Source organism: Diabrotica virgifera, chromosome 8 (assembly GCF_917563875.1).
Source record: "Diabrotica virgifera virgifera chromosome 8, PGI_DIABVI_V3a".
Taxonomy (NCBI): Eukaryota; Metazoa; Arthropoda; class Insecta; order Coleoptera; family Chrysomelidae; genus Diabrotica; species Diabrotica virgifera.
The window spans coordinates 37,564,811-37,589,022 of NC_065450.1; the positions used below are offsets into that span (position 1 = coordinate 37,564,811).

Sequence of the window (24,212 nt, forward strand, 5' to 3'; positions counted from 1 at the left end):
CAGAACTTGTCTCTAATCTTGAATCTGTTCAAAAAAGATTCTTAAGATATTGTTACCTCAAAAAATATAACAGATATCCGGTTAGAGGCTATAGCTATAATTTACTCCTTTCTGAGTTTGGATTCCATTCACTGCGTAAGCAGCGTGAAATAAACGGCCTAATATTCATCTTCAAAATTGTCAATTGCCTAATTAATAGCGATGTTTTGCTTAGTCTTGTAGACTTTAATGTACCACGAGCTGTGTCACGTTCAGGTGTAACTTTTCATATTTCGGTGCCTAATTCGCAACATAATTTCTATTGTGCGATAAAAAGTATGTGCAGAAGTGTCAATAACTTAAGATCTGTGGACATTTTTTTTCTTAGTTTTAACATCTTTAAACGCGAAATACGCAATAGCTTATCGAATTGATGTGCCATGAAAATGAGCCATGTTATTTTTCTTTATTAAGGTCTTTGTTTATTATTGTGTATGTGTATTAACAACAGAAACATTTTTGGTTATTCTTTATTTTATTTTATATTTTGTCATCAAGTGTTCAGTCAATGTATGTAGTTTTCTTATGTACACCTTTATGGGTTTATACCTGGTGGATGTATATTTCAATAAATAAATAAATAAATAAATAAACTAAAAAAGTTGTCAGATACCTCGATTATTCCAAAAGTCGTGATGAAATTAGGTGAAATTTATATTTTTATAGTAGAGGATCTTTTTATAGTAAAGTAAATAATAAAAACAGTAAATATAATAAAACAGATACTTATAGTAAAGAATATAAACAAATATGAAGTGTCATCCCCGCAACTGTCAAATAAATGTTACTAATTTATTCTAAAATGTCAACTTCGTTCGATTACAGTTACAGTGTGTTCCGAACAAACGTGCTTCATAAAAACGCTTTATACGCTGTGAGCTCGTACGTAGAGGGGATATTTATAAATTCGCGAGCGCCGGTAGTGGCAAGTCTGTAAACGTTTACCGGAAATTTGACATAAATGTCAAAGTGATTAATTTAAAATTAAAATTAAAAACATTAATTATAAAAAATCTTAGTTGGTCAAAGCTTTGGTATATATTTTTACCTTAAATATACTTACGTTTTAAATACTGAATTTACGTTTTTTTAATGTTCCGTAATACGTAATTATAAATTAATCTATTAATCTTAGCGACATCTACACGATAATTGTGAAAGTATCCGAAGTAAGAAATTAATATTTTATCAATAGAACGTCAAAATGATTAGCAAAATCTTAAAAAAATCTGTTACAATTTAATTACTTTTTAGCGTTTTAAATATTAAGTGATAACAATTAAATAATAAATTTAAAAATTACCGGTGAAAGTTGAACTAGCAGTCCGCTAGGAGCGACACCAGCGAAGCTCAGAGCGTATACGCTCTGAGCTTCGCTGGTGTCGCTCCTAGCGGTTACTAATTCAACTTTTACCGGTAATTTTTAAATTTATTATTTAATTGTTATCGCTTAATATTTACAACGCAAAAAAGTAATTAAATTGTAATCGATTTTTTTAAGATTTTTCTAATCATTTTGACGTTCTATTGATAAAATATCAATTTCTTACTTCGGATACTTTGACAATAATCGTGTAGATGGCGCTAAGATTATAATAGATTATTTATAATTAGATATTACGGAACATTAAAAAAACTTAAATTCAATATTTAAAACGTAAGTATATTTAAGGTAAAAATATATACCACAGCTTTGACCAACTAATATTGTTTATAATTAATGTTTTTAATTTTAATTTTAAATTAATCACTTTCGACATTTATGTCAAATTTCCAGTAAACGTTTACAAACTTGTCACTACTGGCGTTCGCGAATTTGTAAATATCCCCTCTACGTACGAGCTCACAGCGTATAAACCATTTATACAAATTAAATGAAATATATTATTGTGTATTTCTTTAGGTTAGTTCACATTAATAGAAATCTTCAAATATTATTTCTACGCGTATATAATAAAATATGTCTAGTGGCGCTGTAATTCCAGTGTACTCGACAAAGTGATCCTAAAAAAGAACACACCTACCGCCTAAATATTTCGTGTTGGTATCATGCGACGTCACAGCCTATGACGCGGATGACGCAATGACGTGCAACGGTTAGGCTACGGCTCTACGGGCTGGAAATTGACGCTAGCAGTAGCTGCAAAACGAACTTACGGTTCCGCAGAACGGAATAGGAATAGCCGAACTGTACCGACTACAGGACTTGTGCGTAGTCGGTTCAGTTCGGCTATTCCTATTCCGTTCCGTGGAACCTTAAGTTCGTTTTACGGCTACTGCTAGCGTGAATTTCTCGCCCGTGGAGCCTTAGCCTTAGTAAATTAGATAGTATACGCTGTGAGCTTCGCTGGTGTCGCTCCTAGCGGACTACTATTCAACTTTCACCGGTAATTTTTAAATTTATTATTTAATTGTTATCGCTTAATATTTACAACGCAAAAAAGTAATTAAATTGTAATGGATTTTTTTACGATTTTGCTAATCATTTTGACGTTCTATTGACAAAATATAAATTTCTTACTTCGGATACTTTCACGATTATTGTGTAGATGGCGCTAAGATTAATGGATTAATAGATTAATAGAACATTAAAAAAAGTTAAATTCAGTATTTAAAACGTAAGCATATTTAAGGTAAAAATATATACCACAGCTTTGACCAACTAATATTTTTTATAATTAATGTTTTTAATTTTAATTTTAAATTAATCACTTTGACATTTATGTCAAATTTCCGGTAAAGGTTTACAGACTTGCCACTACTGGCGTTCGCGAATTTGTAAATATCCCCTCTACGTACGAGCTCACAGCGTATACCTACCTATCTGGTATAAAATTGATAAAATAATAGCTGATGGTTGAGTTTTAGATTTTAGACTATGCAGAGATTTATGAAGAATAACTTTTTCCTAAAATTAACAATAAAAAAGTTTCCCATAAGTAGGGTCCTAGTTAGGTATAAGAGCTCAATTTTTTTTAAATAAACAATTATTAGCGACTAAATCTGTGAGTAGGTATAATTTTTACTTTGACTTGAAGGTACCTACCTATATAAACTAACAAAAAAGTTTTATAGAAATATAAGTTTGTTTGAATTTTTCCGAAACAAGAAACGTTGCATATTTTCGTTCTATATATTTCTTCCCTAATACCCAGATAGCACATGACATCCCGAGGAGGTCCGTTTCAGGTCCCAATTAAGTCCGAATGTACGGGGACCTCAATCGGACGTTCCCAGGAATTACAAATCCAGACGTCCCCAGGAAGTACGATTACGGACGTCCCCAGGACGTCTGTTTCAGGTCCGCTAAGTCAGAATGTAATGGGACCTTAATCGGACGTCCCCAGGAAGTACGATTACGGACGTCCCTAGGAATTACGAATCCAGACCAGTTCAGGAATGGATCTAATAACCTTCAGTTATTTGCCATTTGCAGTGTTGCCATACTTTAATTGTTTGATTCTTGTATAATTCCAATCAATGGTATAATATACAAGAATAGTAAGATTAATATATAGAGATAGATTTATAATCTAAACAAAACTTATACAGTTTATCCTCATTTATCAGTTGATCTTCCTTTTTATAACAGTGTTGGTTAACTTTGAATATAATACTGAATAATTTAAATTTCAATTAATGTCTTAATAGTAATCATTGATAAAAAGAATTTAAATTATCTTTTGATTTAAAAACATTTATACAGTTGATCTTTATTTATCTTTTTTTGTAACAATTTTAATGAACTTAAAATGCCTCTTTTGAGTTTTTTCTATCCAGTATTTACACTGATATTATACTATTTACTTTTCCAAACTTTATTTTTTTGGTGCTTCAAAACTATTGAAGCAGCTATTTTTAAATGTAACTTTATGTGACGTGGTTATGTTTGTGAAAAAATTGAGGATACGGCAACGGTGTCATATTATGTCAAGCTAGAACCCTGCCTGGCCAATCATAGGATAGGGATTAGATTAACCGTTAATAGGGCTTTTCATTCACAGTCATTTGTTTCGAGCTTCTGTCATATGTTGTATAATCTGTATATAATATTCGTATACACAGATTATACAACATATGACAGAAGCTCGAAACAAATGACAATCGATGAAAAGCCCTATAGAAGGAAATGTTAGGTTCTATTCATTCTATTCTACAAAAGATTAACAACTTTCTAATGCAAACAGAGAAACAGAGGAACAATTTGTACAGCTAGATACAATACTTCAGCAAAAACCCGATTTTAATCATGGCATAAGCGTTTTTATATAAGGTAGGAACTTAGGTATATTCTTTTATCTACGATTGTAGGTAAAAGAATTATCAAAATTTGGAGGAGAAGGAACATAAAAAGACGTCTTATTGTTTGTTAAATTTTAATAAAAAATTGTTTGATATATAGGTAATAGGTACCTATGTGTTTTTTCATTTTAAATGCAGATTTCATCTTTAAAAATTATGAGTAAATTTATATAAAATAATTTTAGACTTTTTTAACATTGTTTAATAGTAATTAAACGCCATGTTTAAAATTTCTGAAAACATTTTACATAATGCCCTAAAAAGGTTTGGTCGGAGGTTCCAAGGAGGTTTTGGACGACCGTCCCAAGGGTGTTTTAGTCGGACGTCCCCAGGAGAGTTCGGTCGGACGTCCTGGGCACGGATGATTTTGTAACATCGGACGTTCTCGGTACGTATCGAGGATTTCCCAGGACCTGAAATGTACGTCCTCAGGAGGTATGAATGTCCTAGTGGTACATCCCGGGTACGTCCCAGGGATGTACTTGTGCTGTTTGGGTAGGAGTCCTGTTTATCACAAACACCTATCGAAGCATCAATAACAATTTTTTTCAAGCAATCCATTAGTAAACTGTGCCACAATTGAAAATAGTTAAACAATTATTGTAATAGGCAATTTATAAAATTAATTCAAATTCCAGGGTGTCACTAATTTTATGCTGAGCAGTGTATTTTTAAAAGGATTAAAATTTATATAATTTATACAGTTTAGCATTCTGCCATCTATGGACATGTATCGTAACCGCCACAACTAAATACTTGTCACATTATAGATTGCTATAATACACGAGGGCATGGCTCAGACAGTTCCCAACATCGGAAGCAGATGTCTCTTGGAACTTGACAAGGCGCTCGCCTCACGCCATTTTGTTTTGTTTGCTTTTCTTCTTGATTTCTTGATAAAAAACTATAAAAAAATCATAACTTAACCTAAAAGTGGTGCATTTTGTAACCATCGTTTTTGTGTATTGTTTAAAGTTTTCAGTTGCAAAGTGTAGATCTCATAAATATAACACTCTATTTTGAAAATGGCAAACACAAACACAGACTTAACGGAAGAAGACGCAGCAGACCTACAGTTTCCAAAAGGTAAGACTTTTTCATTATAAAATACGGAGCTAGTTAGTGGAATTTTTCTATTCAAAATTTCAGACGATGACCTCTCAACATTTAGTAGCTGTAATATTTTTGACAGCAACGATTCAACCTATTGTACAAATTGTTTAAACGAAATACAAAGTAAGTACATTCTATGTGAGAAGTGTAAAGTGAATATCTGCCTCAGTTGTTTTTCCAATGGAGCTGAGTTTTCAGACCACAAAAATGACCACGATTATCGTGTTTTGTCTACAGACTTTATTTTATTTGAAAATTCTGACTGGACTGCTGAAGAAGAGCTTAAACTTCTGGATGGGATCAGCAACTATGGGAATTGGTACCATTTAGCACAAGAACTTCCAAATAGATCTGTGAACGAAATTATAGAGCATTATGATTATTACTATCTCCAAAGAAATGGCTGTGAGAGGTTTCCAAAAGCAAAAGTACCAGATGCCGCGTTATTTCCACAGTTAGTAGTTCCTTACAGATTCCAGCTTAATCATTCCGATGAACCTCCAAGATATTTATCAAACACTATTGGCAATAAGTCACTCGCAGGATATAATCCAGCTCGATCTGATTTTGAAATTGAATACGACAAAAACGCAGAGGATATTCTTTCAAATCTAGAAATAATAGACGAGGATGATCCAATGTATGACCTTCTTACGAAATTACAATGTTCTTTGGTTGAAGCTTATAATCGCAGGTTGAGAACGAGGTATCGATGGCATAGTTTAATCAGAGACCATGGACTTCTGTTGATCAGGAAAACTTACTCGTGGTTAAAGAGGTATGAATTTACCATTCACAAAAATGTTTATGAAAAGATGATCAGGTTTATGCAGTTCTGTGAACCTACGTATTTTGAATCGTTGATGGAAGGCCTGCACCGAAGTGGAGAATTGAAGCTTCAGATTGCAAGGTAACTATTTTTTTTATTAATCTGTTGTTATAGTCACATATTTTTTAGCTACAGGCTACATTCCCATTTATCACATTTTATTCTTATTGTAAAGTGTTTGTTGTTTTTTTTTTTTCGTTTTATATCAATTTGTTTTCTTAGTTTTATAGAGCAATAGTACTTTTATCAGTATATTATAGAAATATACATTATTTAACCCACATTCTTCAAGTGCCATCTCTGCAACGGAGGTCAGCAATCATCATAGCTATACATAATATATGTACCTACCATAAAAAGATAACAGAAAAAATAAATCTTTCATTATGAGTCTTCCTTTCGGCATATAGAGTTTTCGGTCGAGTGATTTCAGTGATGCTATTTTGATAAAACCTCAAAAATGCAATTTAAGTAATAGAAAATCATAGCACGGATAATTGGGGTTCTACTGTACATCTGTACATTCTCTTAGGTTGAGCAGCCACGATATTCTGCGTCTACTTAATGTAGTGGGAATTTATTAAATACAATATTGGTAGTTTTTTTAGGATGGTGCTTTATTCAGTGAAGTTTATAATAGAAAATGCAAATAGTTTTGAAAATCGACTTCTTATAAAAAGAATGGACTAACTTGGCCGGAGATAAACTTGGTACAAGAATGTGCAATAACAAACAAAAAGTTTAAACATTGTTTTAAAGTTGAACACTATAGAAAAACTTCGTGGTTATGCGGGTGTGATAAACTACATTCTTTTTTTGTTTTCCATGTTTAGTGTTTTCAAAGAATGAAACTATAATTTCAATCTCGGTCTTTGGATGCCATTAAAATAAACGGATTTTTAAACAGCTTTGACAAAGCGATTTCAATATTCGTAACTTCATCGTCCACCTTCACCACCGAAGAAGCGCCATCATTCAGTAGGTATCATATTCTGCACAAAACAAAAAGTGTGACATCCTGATTAATCGGGACAAAGATAGGTTTCATTTTACAGAACATCTTTTGGCGAGGCCCCCAAAAATTTTTCGCCTGCAAATTCTCTGCTGCCTATGTCTATAGAGTCTGTAAGCGGGTCATCTATTCTGACTTCCATTTTGTTGTTTTGGTAAATGTTTTCCGTAGTTTTTATGATATTTAGTGAAGCTTTTCTATTATACAGAAGATAGATTACATCTTTGAGTCTAACTCTGTCAAATGCTTTCTTCAAATTAGTCAGACACATAAATGCTGGTCTATTATACTCTAGGGACTCTAGTACCATATTCTTAATGGAAGTTTCTATACTGCAAGAATTTAAGCAATTAACATTGCAGTCGCAGTCGCATTGCAACTGAATAAAAATGGTATACATTTTTATTTTATAGTCGTACTACTCCGTAGAGTAACTAGGTGCATTTTTCCGTTGGAACTTTACCAGCTGCAGACGGGGGATGTGAATTGCATAGTGTAGAATTCCTTCCCTCTCGTCTTCACTGCAGCATCCATTTGACTTGCAAATTGTAGAAGTCTTGGAGGTGTCACCAGGAAAGTGTACCAATAAGTTTTCAATTTAAAAATCTTTTAGTAATATTTTTAATATTTTCAATATTAGTAATTTACTATTAGGATTGAAAACTACTTCGTCTTTCAATGCCAGATGGCGCTCGCCACCTACTATCATCACTTCAGTTGCAATGGGTGGGAAAACCTCTCGATGCGAATCAGTTAAAATATGGAGAACAGTGCCTACGTTCTTTCCGATGAAGGCTCCAATAAGAGCCGAAAATCGCGATTCAAGGGACTGGATTGCACTCCGTATTCTAATTGAAAAGTAAGATTGTTTTGCCTTCGCATTGCAACTGAATAAAAATGGTATACATTTTTATTTTAAGCAATTACCTTCAAGGGTTCTGTGTGTTATATAGTTTATCTTAAATCTTTTATTGTTTATTTATGTAGTTAAAATTCTGTTAAAAAATAATCTTAGTTGTGAACCACCATACTGATATAGACAGTATTTTACTTTACCCAAATTAAATTTTGAACATTACAATAAGCAAATAATCACTAAAATGTTTGTCATATACAGGTTTATATCTTAGATAGGATCTGGATTACTTAGTTTTCACTTTATGTAGTATTTTAAAGTTTTCTTCTAAATTTGCTACTAAGAAAAGGTACAACTATATCTACTATATGAAGTTATATTCTAAATTTTATTGAATTTAACGTTAATAATACAATCTTTAGTACATTTGCAATGTAGTTTTATCCGGTCTAAATAATTCCTGCTTTCTTCCTGAATTCTCGTAGTTCTTCTTCTGTAGGTTTCAGGAATTTGTCCTTCCATACTGGCAATATTATATGATATGTTAAAGTACATATTAGTAGTACAGCTACAGGAAGTCTACTTCTAAATTTGTGCAATAATTTGGTTTTTGTAGACAATGCCATATTTTTATCTGAATTGTCAACTTGAAGTAAGATGTAAAATGTTTGGAATTCTTCTATTTAATGTAAGTTTTATATGTTATTTTTATAGTGGATTAAACCACAATTATTGGTTGTAATGAATATTACATTTTTAAAAGAGAAGGGAAAATGATATAAAAAGTGGCAAGAAGTGGTTTTACCAGATCGGACATAGATCTTCAAAACTAGATGGTCGCCAGAAAGGAAGAGAAAGTAGCAGTAACAAAAGCTAAAGCAGAAGCGTATTCAAACCTATACGATCAACTTGATACCAGGGAAGAATACCAGGGCGAAGCAAAGATATATAAAATGGCCAAACAGAGAGCAAAGAAAGCAAGAGATTTTAATCAGATTAGATGTATCCGAGATGAAAATAATAAAATACTAATTCACGAAAAGGATGTCAAAAAGAGATGGAGAAAGTATTTTGACAGTTTATTAAATGAAGAATTTGACAGACAGCCTGTGGAGTTAACGGAGACAGTAACATCAATAGTTACCAGAATAACAAACGAGGAAGTGGCTCAAGCGCTTCAAAAAATAAAGAAAGGAAAAGCAGTCGGACCAGATGATATTCCTGGGGAAGTATGGAGAGCATTGGAAGAGACAGGAATAGGTTGGCTAGCAGGTCTATTTAATAGAATTATGGAAGTTAGACAAATGCCAGACAAATGGAGAAGCAGTATATTAGTACCTGTCTACAAAAACAAGGGAGACATACAACAATGTGCAAACTACTGGGCTATAAAACTACTTAGCCACACCATGAAAATATGGGAGAGAGTAATTGATAGACGGATACGTGCAGAAACCGAAATATCCGATAATCAATTTGGCTTTATGCAGGGCAGATCAACAACAGATGCAATTTTTATTGTAAGGCAACTGATGGAAAAATACAGAAATAAAGAGACCAACGCTCATATATGTTATTCATTGATCTTGAGAAAGCATATGATACAGTTCCTCGAGAGATTCTGTGGTGGGCACTCAATAAGAAAGGAGTCCCTGGCGAATATGTAAAGATTGTGAGAGATATGTATGAGGGAGTAACGACTAGTGTTAGGACAGGTGTGGGAGAGACTGATAAATTTCAGGTGAAAGTAGGATTGCACCAAGGCTCGGTGCTTAGTCCTTATTTATTCTCATTAGTTTTGGACCAGATAACAGCGAAACTACAGGGTAGCATTCCATGGTGCCTAATGTATGCTGATAATGTAGTGTTAATGGGAAATAGTGAAAGAGACTTAGCACAAAAACTGGAACAGTGGAGACAAGCTCTGGAGGAAAAAGGTTTAAAACTTAGTATGACAAAAACAGTATTTGGAATGTTCATTTAAAGATGGAGCTACTACAAATAAAATGGTATCTTTGGATGGTGAAATGATTGTGAAAAGCAATAGTTTTAAGTACCTAGGATCGGTATTACAGAGTAATGGAGAAATATATGGAGATGCATGCAGTAGAATTAGGGCTGGATGGATGAAGTGGAAAGAAGCGAGTGGTGTGTTGTGTGACAGAAAAATTCCAATGAAGCTGAAGGGAAAATTCTATAAAACAGCCATAAGACCGGCTATGATGTACGGAACTGAATGTTGGGCAGTGAAAAAGAAAGAGGAACAACGAATGCATGTGGCGGAAATGAGAATGCTTAGATGGATGAGTAGAGTGACAAAGAGGGATAAAATTAGAAATGAGTATATTAGGGAAAGTCTAGGTGTGGCACCAATCGATGCCAAAATGAGAGAGCATAGGTTTAGATGGTGTGGTCATGTTCAACGTCGAGACGTTAATATCCCATTACGAAGAATAGCTGAAGTGCAGATTCCTGGAAGGAGTAGGAGAGGAAGACCAAAGAAGACCTGGGGGAGACGATAAGGCAGGACATGATGGTAAAGGGGATTAACATTGATATGACCCAAGATAGAATTCTGTGGAGAAATGCAATTAGGGATGCCGACCCCGCATAGGGATAAGGCAAAGAGAATGATGATGATGATGATGAATGAATATTACATTTTTAACTAACTAATGTTTTGAAAATTCGATTTCCCCTCCAGAAATAATTCTAATAAAAGACTATTTAAAAAAAATCTGCAAAAATGTATAACCAAGTTGTTGTTTACTGGCTGTGTCGTTTCTGCAATTACATAATGGCCTCGATTTTGTAAACAAACACCATGCATATGGCTAAAAAAATGTGAGGGTGATATTTTTACCCTAAATATCAAATTGTGACTTGTGCGTGTTTTCTTTGTGTTATATGTTTCAGTAATCTGCATGGTATATGTCTATATGTGATGGTGAAATGTAAGTTTTGCAACATATATTTGCGTTTGGGTATTGTGTGTTGAGTATGTAGGTATTGTGTAAGATTTTAGATGGTATTTTTGTATTGTGTAAGATTTTAGATGATATTTTTCCAATTTTCTGTAACTCCACTACTGTTGGTATATTCTTACTGACTTCTTCTTTTTAGTATTGGCAACCAAAGCCTGCTACATTCTGTTGATAGGTTTGCTACACATTTTTCTTCGTTAAATATAATGAGACCTACTTCTTTGACTTTTCCCTTTTCCATGTCTGTTTCTTTCATTATCATTATTGCATCTTCCCATTGTACTCTGTGCTCGTTGTCCCAGGCATGTTTGGGATTGCACCGTGAATTGAGTTCCACTATGGAACAAGAAAACAATAAATTACTTCCTTTGGTGGCCCTAGCTACAAAAGAAGGCACAGGGTATGCAACCAAAGTTTACAGAAAATCAGCTCACATCAACAGATATTTAAATTACATCCACGCGCGTAATCCATCAAAAAAGGATTTACCTAATCTCTATATGATAAAGTACGAAGCACTTTCTTCAATGAAAATGCATTTTCAGGAAGAAGAAGACTTGCTAACAAAGGTTTTGGCTAAAAATTACTACCTGTTGTCATTTATAAAAAAAAAGAATGTGTGTGTACTTTGTACGCACGTAAGAAGTTATACTTCTACTACATATTATGTGATTTTTAAGGCAATACCAAAAATTTAAAAATATAAAAGAATAAAACGCACACAAACACATTGAAAAATGCCACAAAGAAAAAATGATTTCTGAACGATAATAATTGTTGGCAAAAATTTTAAATACGCATTTTCTGAAAAAAAAATATATAACAAATATACTTACAATCATAAAATGCATAAAAAAATAAACACTTGCATCGGGAATCGAACCCGTGACTTTCGGGACGCTTTGATTCGTAATCGAAGCCTAGACTCACTCGTCCAATTCCACATTATTTAAAATGTGGAAAAATAGGGTAACTGAACGTTTTACTGTTTGACAGTTGTTTTGAATATAATTAAATTATGTAGTTTAAATTTTGCGGAAGAAAATATTAAAATATAACAAAACAGTAAGAAAACAATATATTAGATGAAGATTGGTAGAACTTTTGTTGGTAATCAAATTAAGTATGTAAATCAAAGCATTACGTACCTACTAGATAAATAAATCTACGCCAAAAAATCATTATTTAAAAATAAAAATCGGACCTAGTTTGGGATTTCTCTCTAAAATCCCCATTCTTGAGAAAATAAATGTACAGTAGAGCGTCGATTATCCGAACGTCGATCAACCGAACGACCGCTTATTCGAACTATCGACTCACGCGTCCCGCACTCGAATACCGAGCAAGCGTTAGTAATTCACGCTTAAAATATCTTCATTTTTCTTCAATAGTGTATCCAAAAATAATTATGTTGTTGCAAAGACTGCACTTTTTTGTTTAGTTGCTAGTTGTCATTATTAAGATATAAATAAATATGTAGGTATATAAATATGGCTTTTATTCACTTGTGGATAAATATGTATGACTATAAATATATATCAATATATTGTAGTTCGATTATCCGAACAAATCGGTTTTCCGAACACCTATGTCCCCCAATTAGTTCGGATAATCGATGCTCTACTGTATTTCAACCTAATCCAAATGTATAATTACAATTAGGTCTGGATCCCGCGTATGAAAAAAAAATTGATTAATAGCAAGCTGAAAATGTGTTAATAGCTTAAGGGTGTCTAGTTGGATAAACTTTGATATATGGGAACACTGGAACAGGGGCAGTTTTAATTGTGGAACAGGTTAAAAATTTGGAACGGTCACACCACGAAAACGGCACATTTATTTTGTCCGACAGAACAGACTTAAACTCTCCGAACAGAGATTAAACTCTCATGCAAAAAATCAGACTGCTATTTATCACCTGTCATAATTCCTGGCATTTGACATATTCTACATGTTTCACTCATTCAAACGCCCATTTGGTGATAAAGAGCAGTCTGATTTTTGCATGAGAGTTTAATCTCTGTTCGAAGAGTTTAAGTCTGTTCTGTCGGACAAAATACATGTGTCGTTTTCGTGGTCTGACCGTTCCAAATTTTTAACCTGTTCCACAATTAAAACTTCCCCTGTTCCAGAGTTCCCATATATCAAAGTTTGTCCGACTAATCACCCTTAAGCTATTAACAAATTTTCAGCTTGCTATTAATCAACTTTTTTTTCATACGCGGAATCCAGACCTAAATATGATTATAATAAAAACTACTTACCAAATTAGAATGAGTTTTCCTTGTCCAAAATAGTCCAAAAATATAGGTATATGAAAACTATTTAAAAAGGCAGTATAACTATTAACTAACTTTTGTTTGTTGTTTCTTTTCACACAAATTTTAAAACGCAACAACCATAAATAATCAAACTACAGCTGTACCACAGCCGCCATATTGAATAATTTTTGACATGTCATTTGAACATCCAATCAGAACAAAGTTATAATGCGCATGCGCCGGGATCATAGGTTTTAACATATAAAAAATCACCCTCATATCGCCGGTAAAGAAGTACAACTTCAAAAAGAATTCCACACGATTGAAGAAAAGAAACAACAAAACACTACAAGCATTTCGTTGCTTAAGTTCTAACAGTGAATGTCTCATTTTTCGCAACTTTTGGGAGATCATTTTAACTGTTGCTCCGTATTCCCAAAAGTTATTCAATTCCTGTTTTTAGATCTTATTTATTGTAAATATTACTTTTATGTTACGAAATGATCATAAATACTGGAATTGAAAAGCTTTTGGGGTTACAGATCAACAGTTACAATGATCTCTTCAAAAGTTGCGAAAAATGAGATATTCACTGTAAGAACTTAGACATCGATTTTATGTGACGTATCTAGTGACAAATAGTGATGTAACGAAAATTCATATTAGTTAATTAAAAATTTAATTTGCAATACATCAGTAAATGTTGCTTAATCCCATATAAACATACTACCTAAAGTCTCCCTTGATTTTCGAGGTTCTACTGTATGTTGTTTTTTTCGAAATACCTGCCTAATAAAGACAATTAAGTACAATAATACTTATATATTAAAAAAAACAAATAATTAACATAGTGGATCTTGCTAGTCATATCTATATGTATTTTCATATTTCAATATTGTTTTTATGTTTCTAATAAATTTTCTACCTATTTTTTATTTTGTAGGTTAATAAATTTGAAAAGACTGGGCATTTGCACACTGGCCGATGGCAGATTATATTTCAAACTCAATAAGATCCGCGAAGCCAACAAAAAGTCTCTAAAACTCTTCAAACAACTTCCGGCTCTCAACTGGAAGCAGACCAAAGACGCGAATTTCACCACATTGGCAAAATTCAATCGCCGTCGTAGTGTGGCCCCAATAGAAATCGTTGGCATGCCAGGTTATTCGCAGCTATCTATCCAAGAAGCAGAACTGTGCAGTACTGCAAGACTGGTACCGATTGCTTACTTCCAGCTGAGAGAGACTTTGGTGGCTGAGAATAAAAGAAATGGTTCTGTTTCCTTACAAACTGCTAGAAGACTGTTGAAGATTGATGTGAATAAGACTAGAAAACTGTACGATTATTTGATACAGACAGGGTATATTTTAAAACCTCCTGCAGTTGCAGTATAATCTATGTGTAATATCCAAACAAAAGTATTTGAGTTATGTTTAAGTTTAATGTTTTTTTATTAGTAATTTTAATAAAAGTATAAATTTTATATAATTCTATTTAGTTAATTTAACGCCAACGCTAAAAACACAATTAATTTATAATATTTTTATTACTTGACACCAAAAATTTATATCTTAGACCAGTGGCGGAGCGTCCTTAGGGACCAGAGGGGCCTGGCCCCACCAAAAAATATGTAATATATGTAAATTTTATATATAAAAATAATATATTGCACAATCACGCACCGTACTAAGTAGAAGTTGGTGTTCTCTATTAATTTTGTCACCATGCGCTGCACTGGCCGCATAGAACCGTCCGTTGGGCCCGTTTACCCTGGCCCTTCCTCCAAACAATATTTCTTTGACTAGTCGTTGCAGTCACGTACAGTTGAGTCCGCGAGTCTTTACCCGTGCGTCATCATTTAAAGCATACGAAATAAGTCGGAAATTTACTGAACGCAACGGCAAATGGATATTATTCCGATCACGGATTATTATAAAATTTGACGTTATCAAATAAATAGAATGTCAAATTTAAGTTTTGCTTTAAAATTGTGGTGCATCATTACAGCTACATTTGAAGTAGCTTAATAAATTATTTTATTATCATTGATTAATAAATAAATAAACAATTTATAAAACAATTCAATAACATATTTTCTTTTTGTTATTTTATTCACTTTGGCGGAACCTTAAACACAAGCATTCAACTGTGTCAACAATGAGGTTAGCTTTGTACGTCGTCAAAATTTATCTTAAAATAACATAAACTTATCACAAAATTTCTAACTCCAATATAAAATTAGTTGTGAAAACAACTGTTTGTATACTATAAAAAAGTTCAAAATGCAAAAACTCAACAAAATAAGAGCAAAAATTTCAACAGCCACAAAAGAAAACAAACCAAAACGTCAGAAATTGTAGTTAAAATATGTGAAGACATCCCAATCGTCTTTCTTTGTACCTATCTCTTTTCAATATACTGAGTCTTAATCGTTCATAAAAATAACGTGTTTTTACTTAAATAACAGGCGGCACCTGGTTTGTCATTAATTACATGCGTGCAAGAGAATGATGCTAAATAAAAAGTATGTGTTTTATCGCACCAGGTATTAATGACGCACGGGTAAAGACTCGCGGACTCAACTGTAGGTACCGGCTGTATTGCATTGCATGTTTTTCGCTGTCGTCAATAATCCTAAGCAGGCCGTATAAGATGTTTAGGAGCCCGTTTTGTGTGGCCCTTCTGTGTAGTTAATACGCTGTTTCGGTGTGATAACGTTAATTTAAAATGAACAAAGTAGACTATTTGTTAAAATACATTATATTGCTTCAAAATATTTATTACAAAGCCCTTTTTATACGTTAGGGATAGAGGAAAAGAATGAAATTAAACGATAAGGTGTAATAAATAAACTAAGTCATTCGTTCTTGTTTTGCCCTTTAATTCGTCCAATTTTGAACCTAGGCTTCCCACAGGATCCTCCATTCGTTTCTGTTTAGTGCTTCTGTTTCCAGTGCGTTCCTCCTATCTTTTTAATGTCATCTATGGTCGTCCTCTTGCTCTCCTTCCTGCCCATGGCCTCCATTGTTGTATCGTGGTATTCCACCTATTGTCCGTTTGCCTGGCGTTATGACCTGCGAAGCTCCATTTTAGCCTGGCTATATGTTGTCCTGCGTCTTTGACTTTTGTTTTATTTCTTATCCAGTTGTTTTGCTTTTTGTCTGTATTTTACTCCGAACATTGCTCTCTCCATGGCTCTTTGTGTCTTCATTATTTTATCCATGTTTGCTTTGGTCAAAGTCCATGTTTGGCATGCCTATGTAAGAATTGGGAGTATGCACTGGTCAAACACTCTTGTTTTTAAGTATTGTTGTAATTCGAACAACAGCTAAGTCATTAATATGGAGAAAAACTTTTATAGCTATCCATAATGTCAGGTGGCTTAACCACATAAAGTAATAAGAGGATATCCCATTACTTAGGGCATCCAAAGTAACGTTCAGGAGTACGTTAGGGAGTACAAAGCCTCCCCATTAATTTGTTATGTCATTCGATGGGGAGAGGTGGTGGTATAGCTTGAGGGTCAGATAGGTACCACTTCATTACGGAGTATGACCGGTTTGATCTTCGGACATGTGGGTCCCACTGCTCCGTTCGAACACACATATCCCTCGAGGCCGGGGTTGTACGAGTGTGTGTGCGTGTTATTGGGTCAGTTCAGTACAGTACCTGTATATATTTTTTTTGAGCCATGTTTTTCATTCTTCATTTTTCTTATTGTAATTTTGTCAAATTTATATGCGGCCCAGGCCCCACCAACTGAAATTGTCACGAGCCGCCACTGTCTTAGACTAACCCTCTACCATTGTAATTTCTCGATATCGATGGCTTAGTGTGAAAACCTCGTATCTCATTTTTTTTCGAAAATGACATTTTGGTGGTTTTAGTTTGAAAACCTTGTATCTCACGATTTACAACTGTTAGAAAAAATCCAAATACACCAGACTATTTTCTACAGCCGAAAAAAGAAACCACGTATATCAATTGCTCTCTTGATTTAGTGTGAATACCACGTATATTTATAACCAAGAATTTTGTACTTAATTTGGACTGTTTGTTTAAGAAATTAGACTTGGAGAAATGTTTTTTTGTGAACAACAAAAGGTAGTCCGGCATATAGAAACATTTTAGGAACCTTAAATCAAAAGATTTGTACTGTATCAACCTAGTATTTGGAGGTGTGCAATAAGCTATGAAAAATGAAAACCTCGTAAATAATCATAAGCATAACCTCATTTTAGATGAAAAACACGTATAATCAAGATATACGAGGTTATCATAGTTACTTGGGAAAAGGCTCTATATACTGCAAGGATATTTACATGTTTTTTCATAGTTAATATTTGTATTTTCAATTTAATAGCAACATTTAACACTTTCAGCTCTGGGCCAAGATCAGATATTTGTCTCAATGTGCTCAAATTAAAATACGTAACAGTAGTTTTTGTTTTTAGATTATATTATGCAGAAAATCAGTTTTTTGCCTCTTCTGTAAAATTGTAATTTAATGAGATACGAGGTTTTCACACTAAGCCATCGATATATATATTTGTCTGGTTTTCTGGAATTCCATCGCAGGTTCTCAATAGACCCTCAACTCGTTCGCGGCTATCGTAACAATATTCATTAATTTCTATCGCAATTACAATATTTAGCTCTCTAGATTTCATACAAACCTAAGAATAACACATGTTATACTGGTTTGGGGATGGCTTTCTGATATTCTTAGTTTGTGATCAGGTATCTTACTGTCCTCCTCTTTTCTCTTTGCTGTTTTTTAATTATATCACTGGATGCCTGTATAATTAGAAGTATTTAACTCACTTTTTCCCAGTGGTGTGTTTTCCAACCACTTACTTTGTAATTTTTCCTTAACAACAGTATTTTGAAATATCACATTTTGCCTTAATGAAAATGAAAAAAATTAAGTCATAATTTCGTTTGTTTGCATACGAAATACAGCGGAATGCAAATATTCTTTACTATTTTGTGACAATCATAATCTAAAATAGCCACACATTGTCTGTAGGTACATAATGCTTTTTAAATATCTTTGATTTTCCTCTGATTACGATTTAAATTTACTGGATCGATTTTGCACCACTGTAGAAAGCCTTGTACCTGGTACGGGTTTACCGGAGGTCTGTAGTCCCTTTCGTCTTCGGAAATAATAATCTTAATCTGGTTTGTGTTCCATTCAGTTGTCAGTTCTAGATTTTAGATGCCTACATATTTTCGTGAAATTTACAATTGAATCGAGGACGAACCTTTTGTCAAGGTGTAAACAAATAAATATTTCTAAGCCTTCATATAAATAAATCCTCACAAGTTTGTGGAAAAAAATTTCTACCTAATTTCTCCGAATTTGAAGTTTTGCGTCAACAAGTTTTAGTTAGTGACAATGGTTTTCAAGAGCTTCTTAAGCCAGCAAGAGTTGGAAGAAGTTGTCGATGAAATTCAAAACAATGTGAATGGTAAATATATATTTTTTCTATACGAGTATATCATCATTTGTCACATACATTCATGATAATTATGTTGTAGTTCTATACTTATCTATATTTGACTTCTCTTCTAGATATAATTGATGCTGTATACATCCCTCCTGAAATAGACGAAATTACCGATGAAGAGGACTTCGACGGGGTAGCAATCTTGAAGGGGCCAGAGCTTCGTTTGATATTGCAGGAACTTTTAAAGTATACAAATCCTTCAACATCACACGAAGAGTTTTTGGAAACGAAAAAACAGCATCTTTTATTTAAAACTAGAAACAACTCATGACATCCGAGACGACAGGTACAGTGGACAATAGGAGCAATTGAATGTACTCATGCACCGATTTGGGATGGGGCTAAAAATGAGAAAACAATATGATCTTGCGGGAAAACACCACCGCAATTTTGTTAATAATGAGGTACGCTCATGACATAACATGACATAAAATACGCTCATGACAATAATCGTCAAGATTTTCAAATTACCAAAGAACTTTTGAAATTCGTGGAAATTATTTTATTTTCCGCATACTATAAGTTACCACAAACAAATTTGTACTGGAGTGACCAAGAAGATAAAGGTGTAAAAATAGTAAAAAACTGTATGAAATTTTACAAAATCAAACACAATTGACATCTTTCTGTTAACTGAAATCTAAATAAAACTGATAAATATGCCAAAATCACACCTTTTATAAAAATAAACGAATGACACATACAGTAGGAAATTTGTGCACACAATCTATCAATTAATGAACATAATGGTCTCCTATTTTGGAAGACATTCCTGTAAGATGTGCACAAAAGGAAAGCCTGTGAGATTTGGCTTCAAACTTTGCTGTCTTTGTTCTTCAAATGGTTATTTATTTTAGAGCATACCGTGTGGAGCGTGAACGTGAACGGAACGTGATTTTACTGGCAACGTAAAAATATTCTTCTGGGAAAGTAAACGGCCCAAAGTGGTCAGACAGTGCTGTCCGCGTGACCGTACCGTATAGACAGAGATGTTGATTAAATTAGTGCGTAAAAATGCTGTTCTTTTTGATTTGCCAAAGTCCCGGGACGCGGAATATAAAAATGGTATATGAAACAAAATCGGCATAGAAATTAAATCGAAAGATATTTTTTTGAGTTAGATATATTTCTGGTTTACTCAGCAACGGCATGAACGAATTCTGAGACATTCTGATATATTCAAAAGACGTTTCATTTTTCAAAAGTGAAACAGTCGCAATCACGGTTCGGCGAAGCACTGATACGGCACTGTCACGCCACATATGTGTAGGAATCGATCTTTAGAGTCATCAAAAATAGAAAAGCCGAGCAATCATTTTTTTTCAGGATTTTTTATTATTTTCTATATTTACTTATGCATCTAAAATCTAAAGGGTCTTTTGCTAATGGTACAATAAATTGTCGATGTTAAGTCACAATGACGGACCTCTCGTGAATTTCGGCGAAACTAAAATTGAGGGCTTTTTTCTTTTTATTGCCCTGCTATAATGGGGGTTTTAATGTCAAATCGTTGTCAGTACTTTCGAAAATCAATATAATTATTAAATTTTAATACATTAATCAAAAGCTTACAAACCTTTTATCAAAAGTGTTCTTATTTGTATGTTGTGTTGCAGAATATTTGGAGTAAATTTAGGACGAACACGCTCTTTTTGATTCTACTGATGCTGGTAGATTAATGGATGGGACTACTAAATTTTTCACTTTATTGATTTTCGAAAATACTGACGATTTGACATTAAAAACACCCATTATAGCAGGGCAATAAAAAGAAAAAAGGCCTCAATTTTAGTTCCGCCGAAATCCACGAGAGGTCGTCATTGTGACAACATCGCCAATCCGCAAAAACAAAACAAATTATTGTGCACTTGAAAATGGTAGAAGTAACGGTAAAAAGGAACGAGGTGCATACAATGCAGTGTTTGATAGAGAATCAAAAATTTCATTATTACATAAATTATAAGCTAATACAATTATAATTAAACATAAATGAAAGGGCGCGACCGCTAGAAGGTTAATATGGTTTTCTCAAATAGTAGGTTTACATATTTTAAAAAAAAACTGGTTTGATGTGCCACTATAGTAAATTTTTCTCCACTATTTCGCACTATAGAACAACGTCGACTCAAACTGAGTTTAGGTTAGAACTGTAAAATTAAAAAATTTAATACTATCTATGTGTTATCAGATATTTTATTGAGAGGTCATCGGTATAAATTATAAAACGGAAATTGGGTGCTACTATAGTATGCGATCTACTTGTGCACATCTATTATAGTGTGTAGAATAAGCCAATGTGGTGGCTTATTCACAACTAAAATGGTAAATTGATTTGAAGAAGTATTAATTTGTAGAATTACAATAATAATTCTTCTGATTTATGCGTTTTATTCACTTTATAAAGATCTTTTGCCGACACTCTATACATGTCCGGATAAACACCATAATCTTTTTAGAAGGGTTTGCAACAATAATGAAAATTTTAACAAAGTGAATAAAACGCATAAATCAGAAGAATAGTTATTTTAATTTTACAAATTAATACTTTGTCATATCAGTTTACTATTTTCGATGCCTTTTATTAAATTTGTCAAGATTTTGTTGCCGACACTAATAAATTTAATAAGAGTTATTCACCGCTTGCGGTATACCGCAAGCTATAGCAATAACGCGACGGTAGACCGCATACTATAGTGGCACCGGAACTTGTTAGATATGTATTTCAATTTTTAGAATTTGAAAATGCAGAAACTTTATTAATATCGGAGGTTCACATGTTATTAGAACATAGAAAGGATCAAAATGAATCTGCGGAGGACGAGCAAGAATTTTCGGATGTATTTATGAAAACATTAACGTATACAGATCGATTTAGGAAATTTAAAAACAAAGAAACCATATCAGCTGTAAGAAAGTAAGTACATTTAACCCTTAAGAGGCCACATCAGCGCGCCATCAATATTAATTCGGGAGATAGTAGCACATACTTTTTCGAAAGTTCTGCGAAATTTTGGCAACAGTGCGTCGGCAGTATTTGACGTTTATCTAAGATGAAGGCTCAATATTGTGACAATATACTCATAGGCGCGCTAAATGGTAGTAATAGAAAACAATTTGATTATCAGTAAATAAATAATTATAAAAATACCTAAAGCAAAAGTGGTGAAAATTTTATTAAAAGCATGTATTTTGATTTTTTTTTATTTAAATTTAAAGTTTAAACTATTAATGATATTTCTTGAATCAAAAATACTCCTAAAACTTTATAAACTCACATTAGAATTCGAAATATTTTTACGTACTTAACTTACCTATAAAACTCACAATAATTAATAATAATCTATTAGTTGTATTATACAAAAATAAAATAAATTAATTATAAACAAACACTACTTCCCTATGGATGGATCAACACTAACGAATTCCAATATCTTTGAAAATAACACACTACTGCACTGAACAGATATCGATGCAGATAAAAGAACAAATAAGAGAATCGTGCACTTAGAAAACTGACGCAGTTTGTCAAAATGACAGTGACTATTTCTCTGTGTTGCCTAATCAGTTATTAGTTATAATATTTTCGATTTCTTGTTATAGATAATCAATTTTAGTAGTTTCAATGTGACACAAAATCTAGGCATGGGATAAAAAAGTTTAATTGAAGAAAGTGTATTCTTTTGTTCTTCTTAATGGCGGTACATGCTCGTTTTTGTAATATTTTATTTAATTATAGAATAATTTCCAAGGATACCAAATGGGAGAAAAACAGCTTAAAATAATCTGCTATGCGGACGATGCAATACTAATCTCTCAAAGTGAAGATGATTTACAACGTATGCTGCACCAATTCAACATAATCGCCAGAAAATTTAACATGTTAATTTCCTCAAAAAAGACAAAATGCATGTTATAACAGTAGATCCAATAAGATGTAAATTGGAGCTGGAAGGTCAGATAATAGAACAAGTGATGGAGTTAAAATACCTAGGCATCACACTATATAGCTACGGAAGGCTCGAAACAGAAGTGGAAGATCAAGTGAATAGAGCAAACAGAGTCGCAGGTTGCCTGAATGACACAGTATGGATAAATAAAAATATCTGAAAAGAAATGAAAGGCAGAATTTACAACGCAGTGATCAGACCAGTAATGACATACGAGGCAGAAACACGACACAGAGAGGACAAAAGATTGGATGGTAAAACTCTATGGGACAGAGCTAGAAGTACAGATATACGACGGAGATGCAAGGTGTATAACATTAATAACTGGGTAAGAAACAGAAGAATAGAATGGAATGACCACATAAGCCGAATGACAAGAAATAGAGTAGTAAGGACAGCGAGAGACGGTTCACCAATAGGAGGACGATCAGTGGGAAGACCACGAAAACGATGGAACGACAACTTACTAGAGGCACACTGAAAAAACGGACAGAGTCCAGATACTAACATATTTCTCATATTGGGCTTTGTACCACCATTCTTTACTATATAACGAATATGTGTGGCAAATATCTCAACAAAATATTCAAAATTATGGAATGCGTTTTACGTTTTGATGACGCGCTGATGTAGCCATTTAAACAACCATATGTTTTATACACCATAAGGTGTTTGGATAACCCTTAATGAAGTCAATATTTTTCCTCCACGATATACTCCAGCCCGTATATGACCCCAAACGGCTGAAATTCTTGTATCCAGAGCGAGTTTTATGTATGGAACGCCTCAATTGTCTCGGAAACGGTTCATAGAAACTTGTTCATGGAGGTCGGGATAGGTTGAAGACTGGAACCGCCAGAAAATACGCAAATATAGCAATAATTGATTTGATCATTACTTTAATACCAATGTGTGAAACCTGGCAACGGAAGAAGAGTAAAAATATAAAAGCGGAGAGGGGTCTTGTGTCGAAACCTATACATATTGCATTCAGAAATGAATAATAGCTGTCAGGTAAATTTGATCGATATGCAATCACAAGAGGATCACAGCTACAAGTTTATTATGGTTGTTCAGGAGTTGAGATCGGAAAATAAAGAATCTGGTGTTGAAGAGACCGGTCTTATTGGAGAACATCAAATTTTGTTAGCCAGAAAGGAAGCTTCAGTTGGGACTTCCTCCCACACCAGCCTTACTGTTCTTTGGTCAGAATGTCTTCTGAGGTGTCCTGCCCATTGGAGTCTTGTGGACTTTATTTCTTTTATGATGTTGGCGTCTGGGTAAAGTTCTTCGAGCATTTTACTGTGTGTCTACACTTTAAATGAATAAGTTCATAAGGAGTAGTGGTTTGACTCA

The 24,212-nt window shown here is 33.5% G+C and overlaps 1 protein-coding gene across 2 annotated transcripts in view; it reads left to right on the forward strand.

Annotated features, from left to right (window-relative positions):
- The first annotated feature begins 5,146 nt into the window (after positions 1 to 5,146).
- LOC114334950 (DNA-directed RNA polymerase II subunit Rpb4) overlaps positions 5,147 to 24,212 on the forward strand; it is a 34,938-nt gene continuing 15,872 nt past the window's right edge. Inside the window, exons 1-3 of one of the 2 annotated variants that reach the window (XM_050659940.1) lie at positions 5,147 to 5,427; positions 5,491 to 6,364; positions 14,340 to 14,884. In XM_050659940.1, the coding sequence (XP_050515897.1) occupies positions 5,367 to 5,427; positions 5,491 to 6,364; positions 14,340 to 14,790 (1,386 nt within the window). In that variant the 5' untranslated portion in view covers positions 5,147 to 5,366 and the 3' untranslated portion in view covers positions 14,791 to 14,884. Of the gene's footprint in view, positions 5,428 to 5,490; positions 6,365 to 14,339; positions 14,885 to 21,642; positions 21,824 to 24,212 lie in introns of those variants that run through there. The other variant, XM_028285088.2, reaches the window with a different exon arrangement.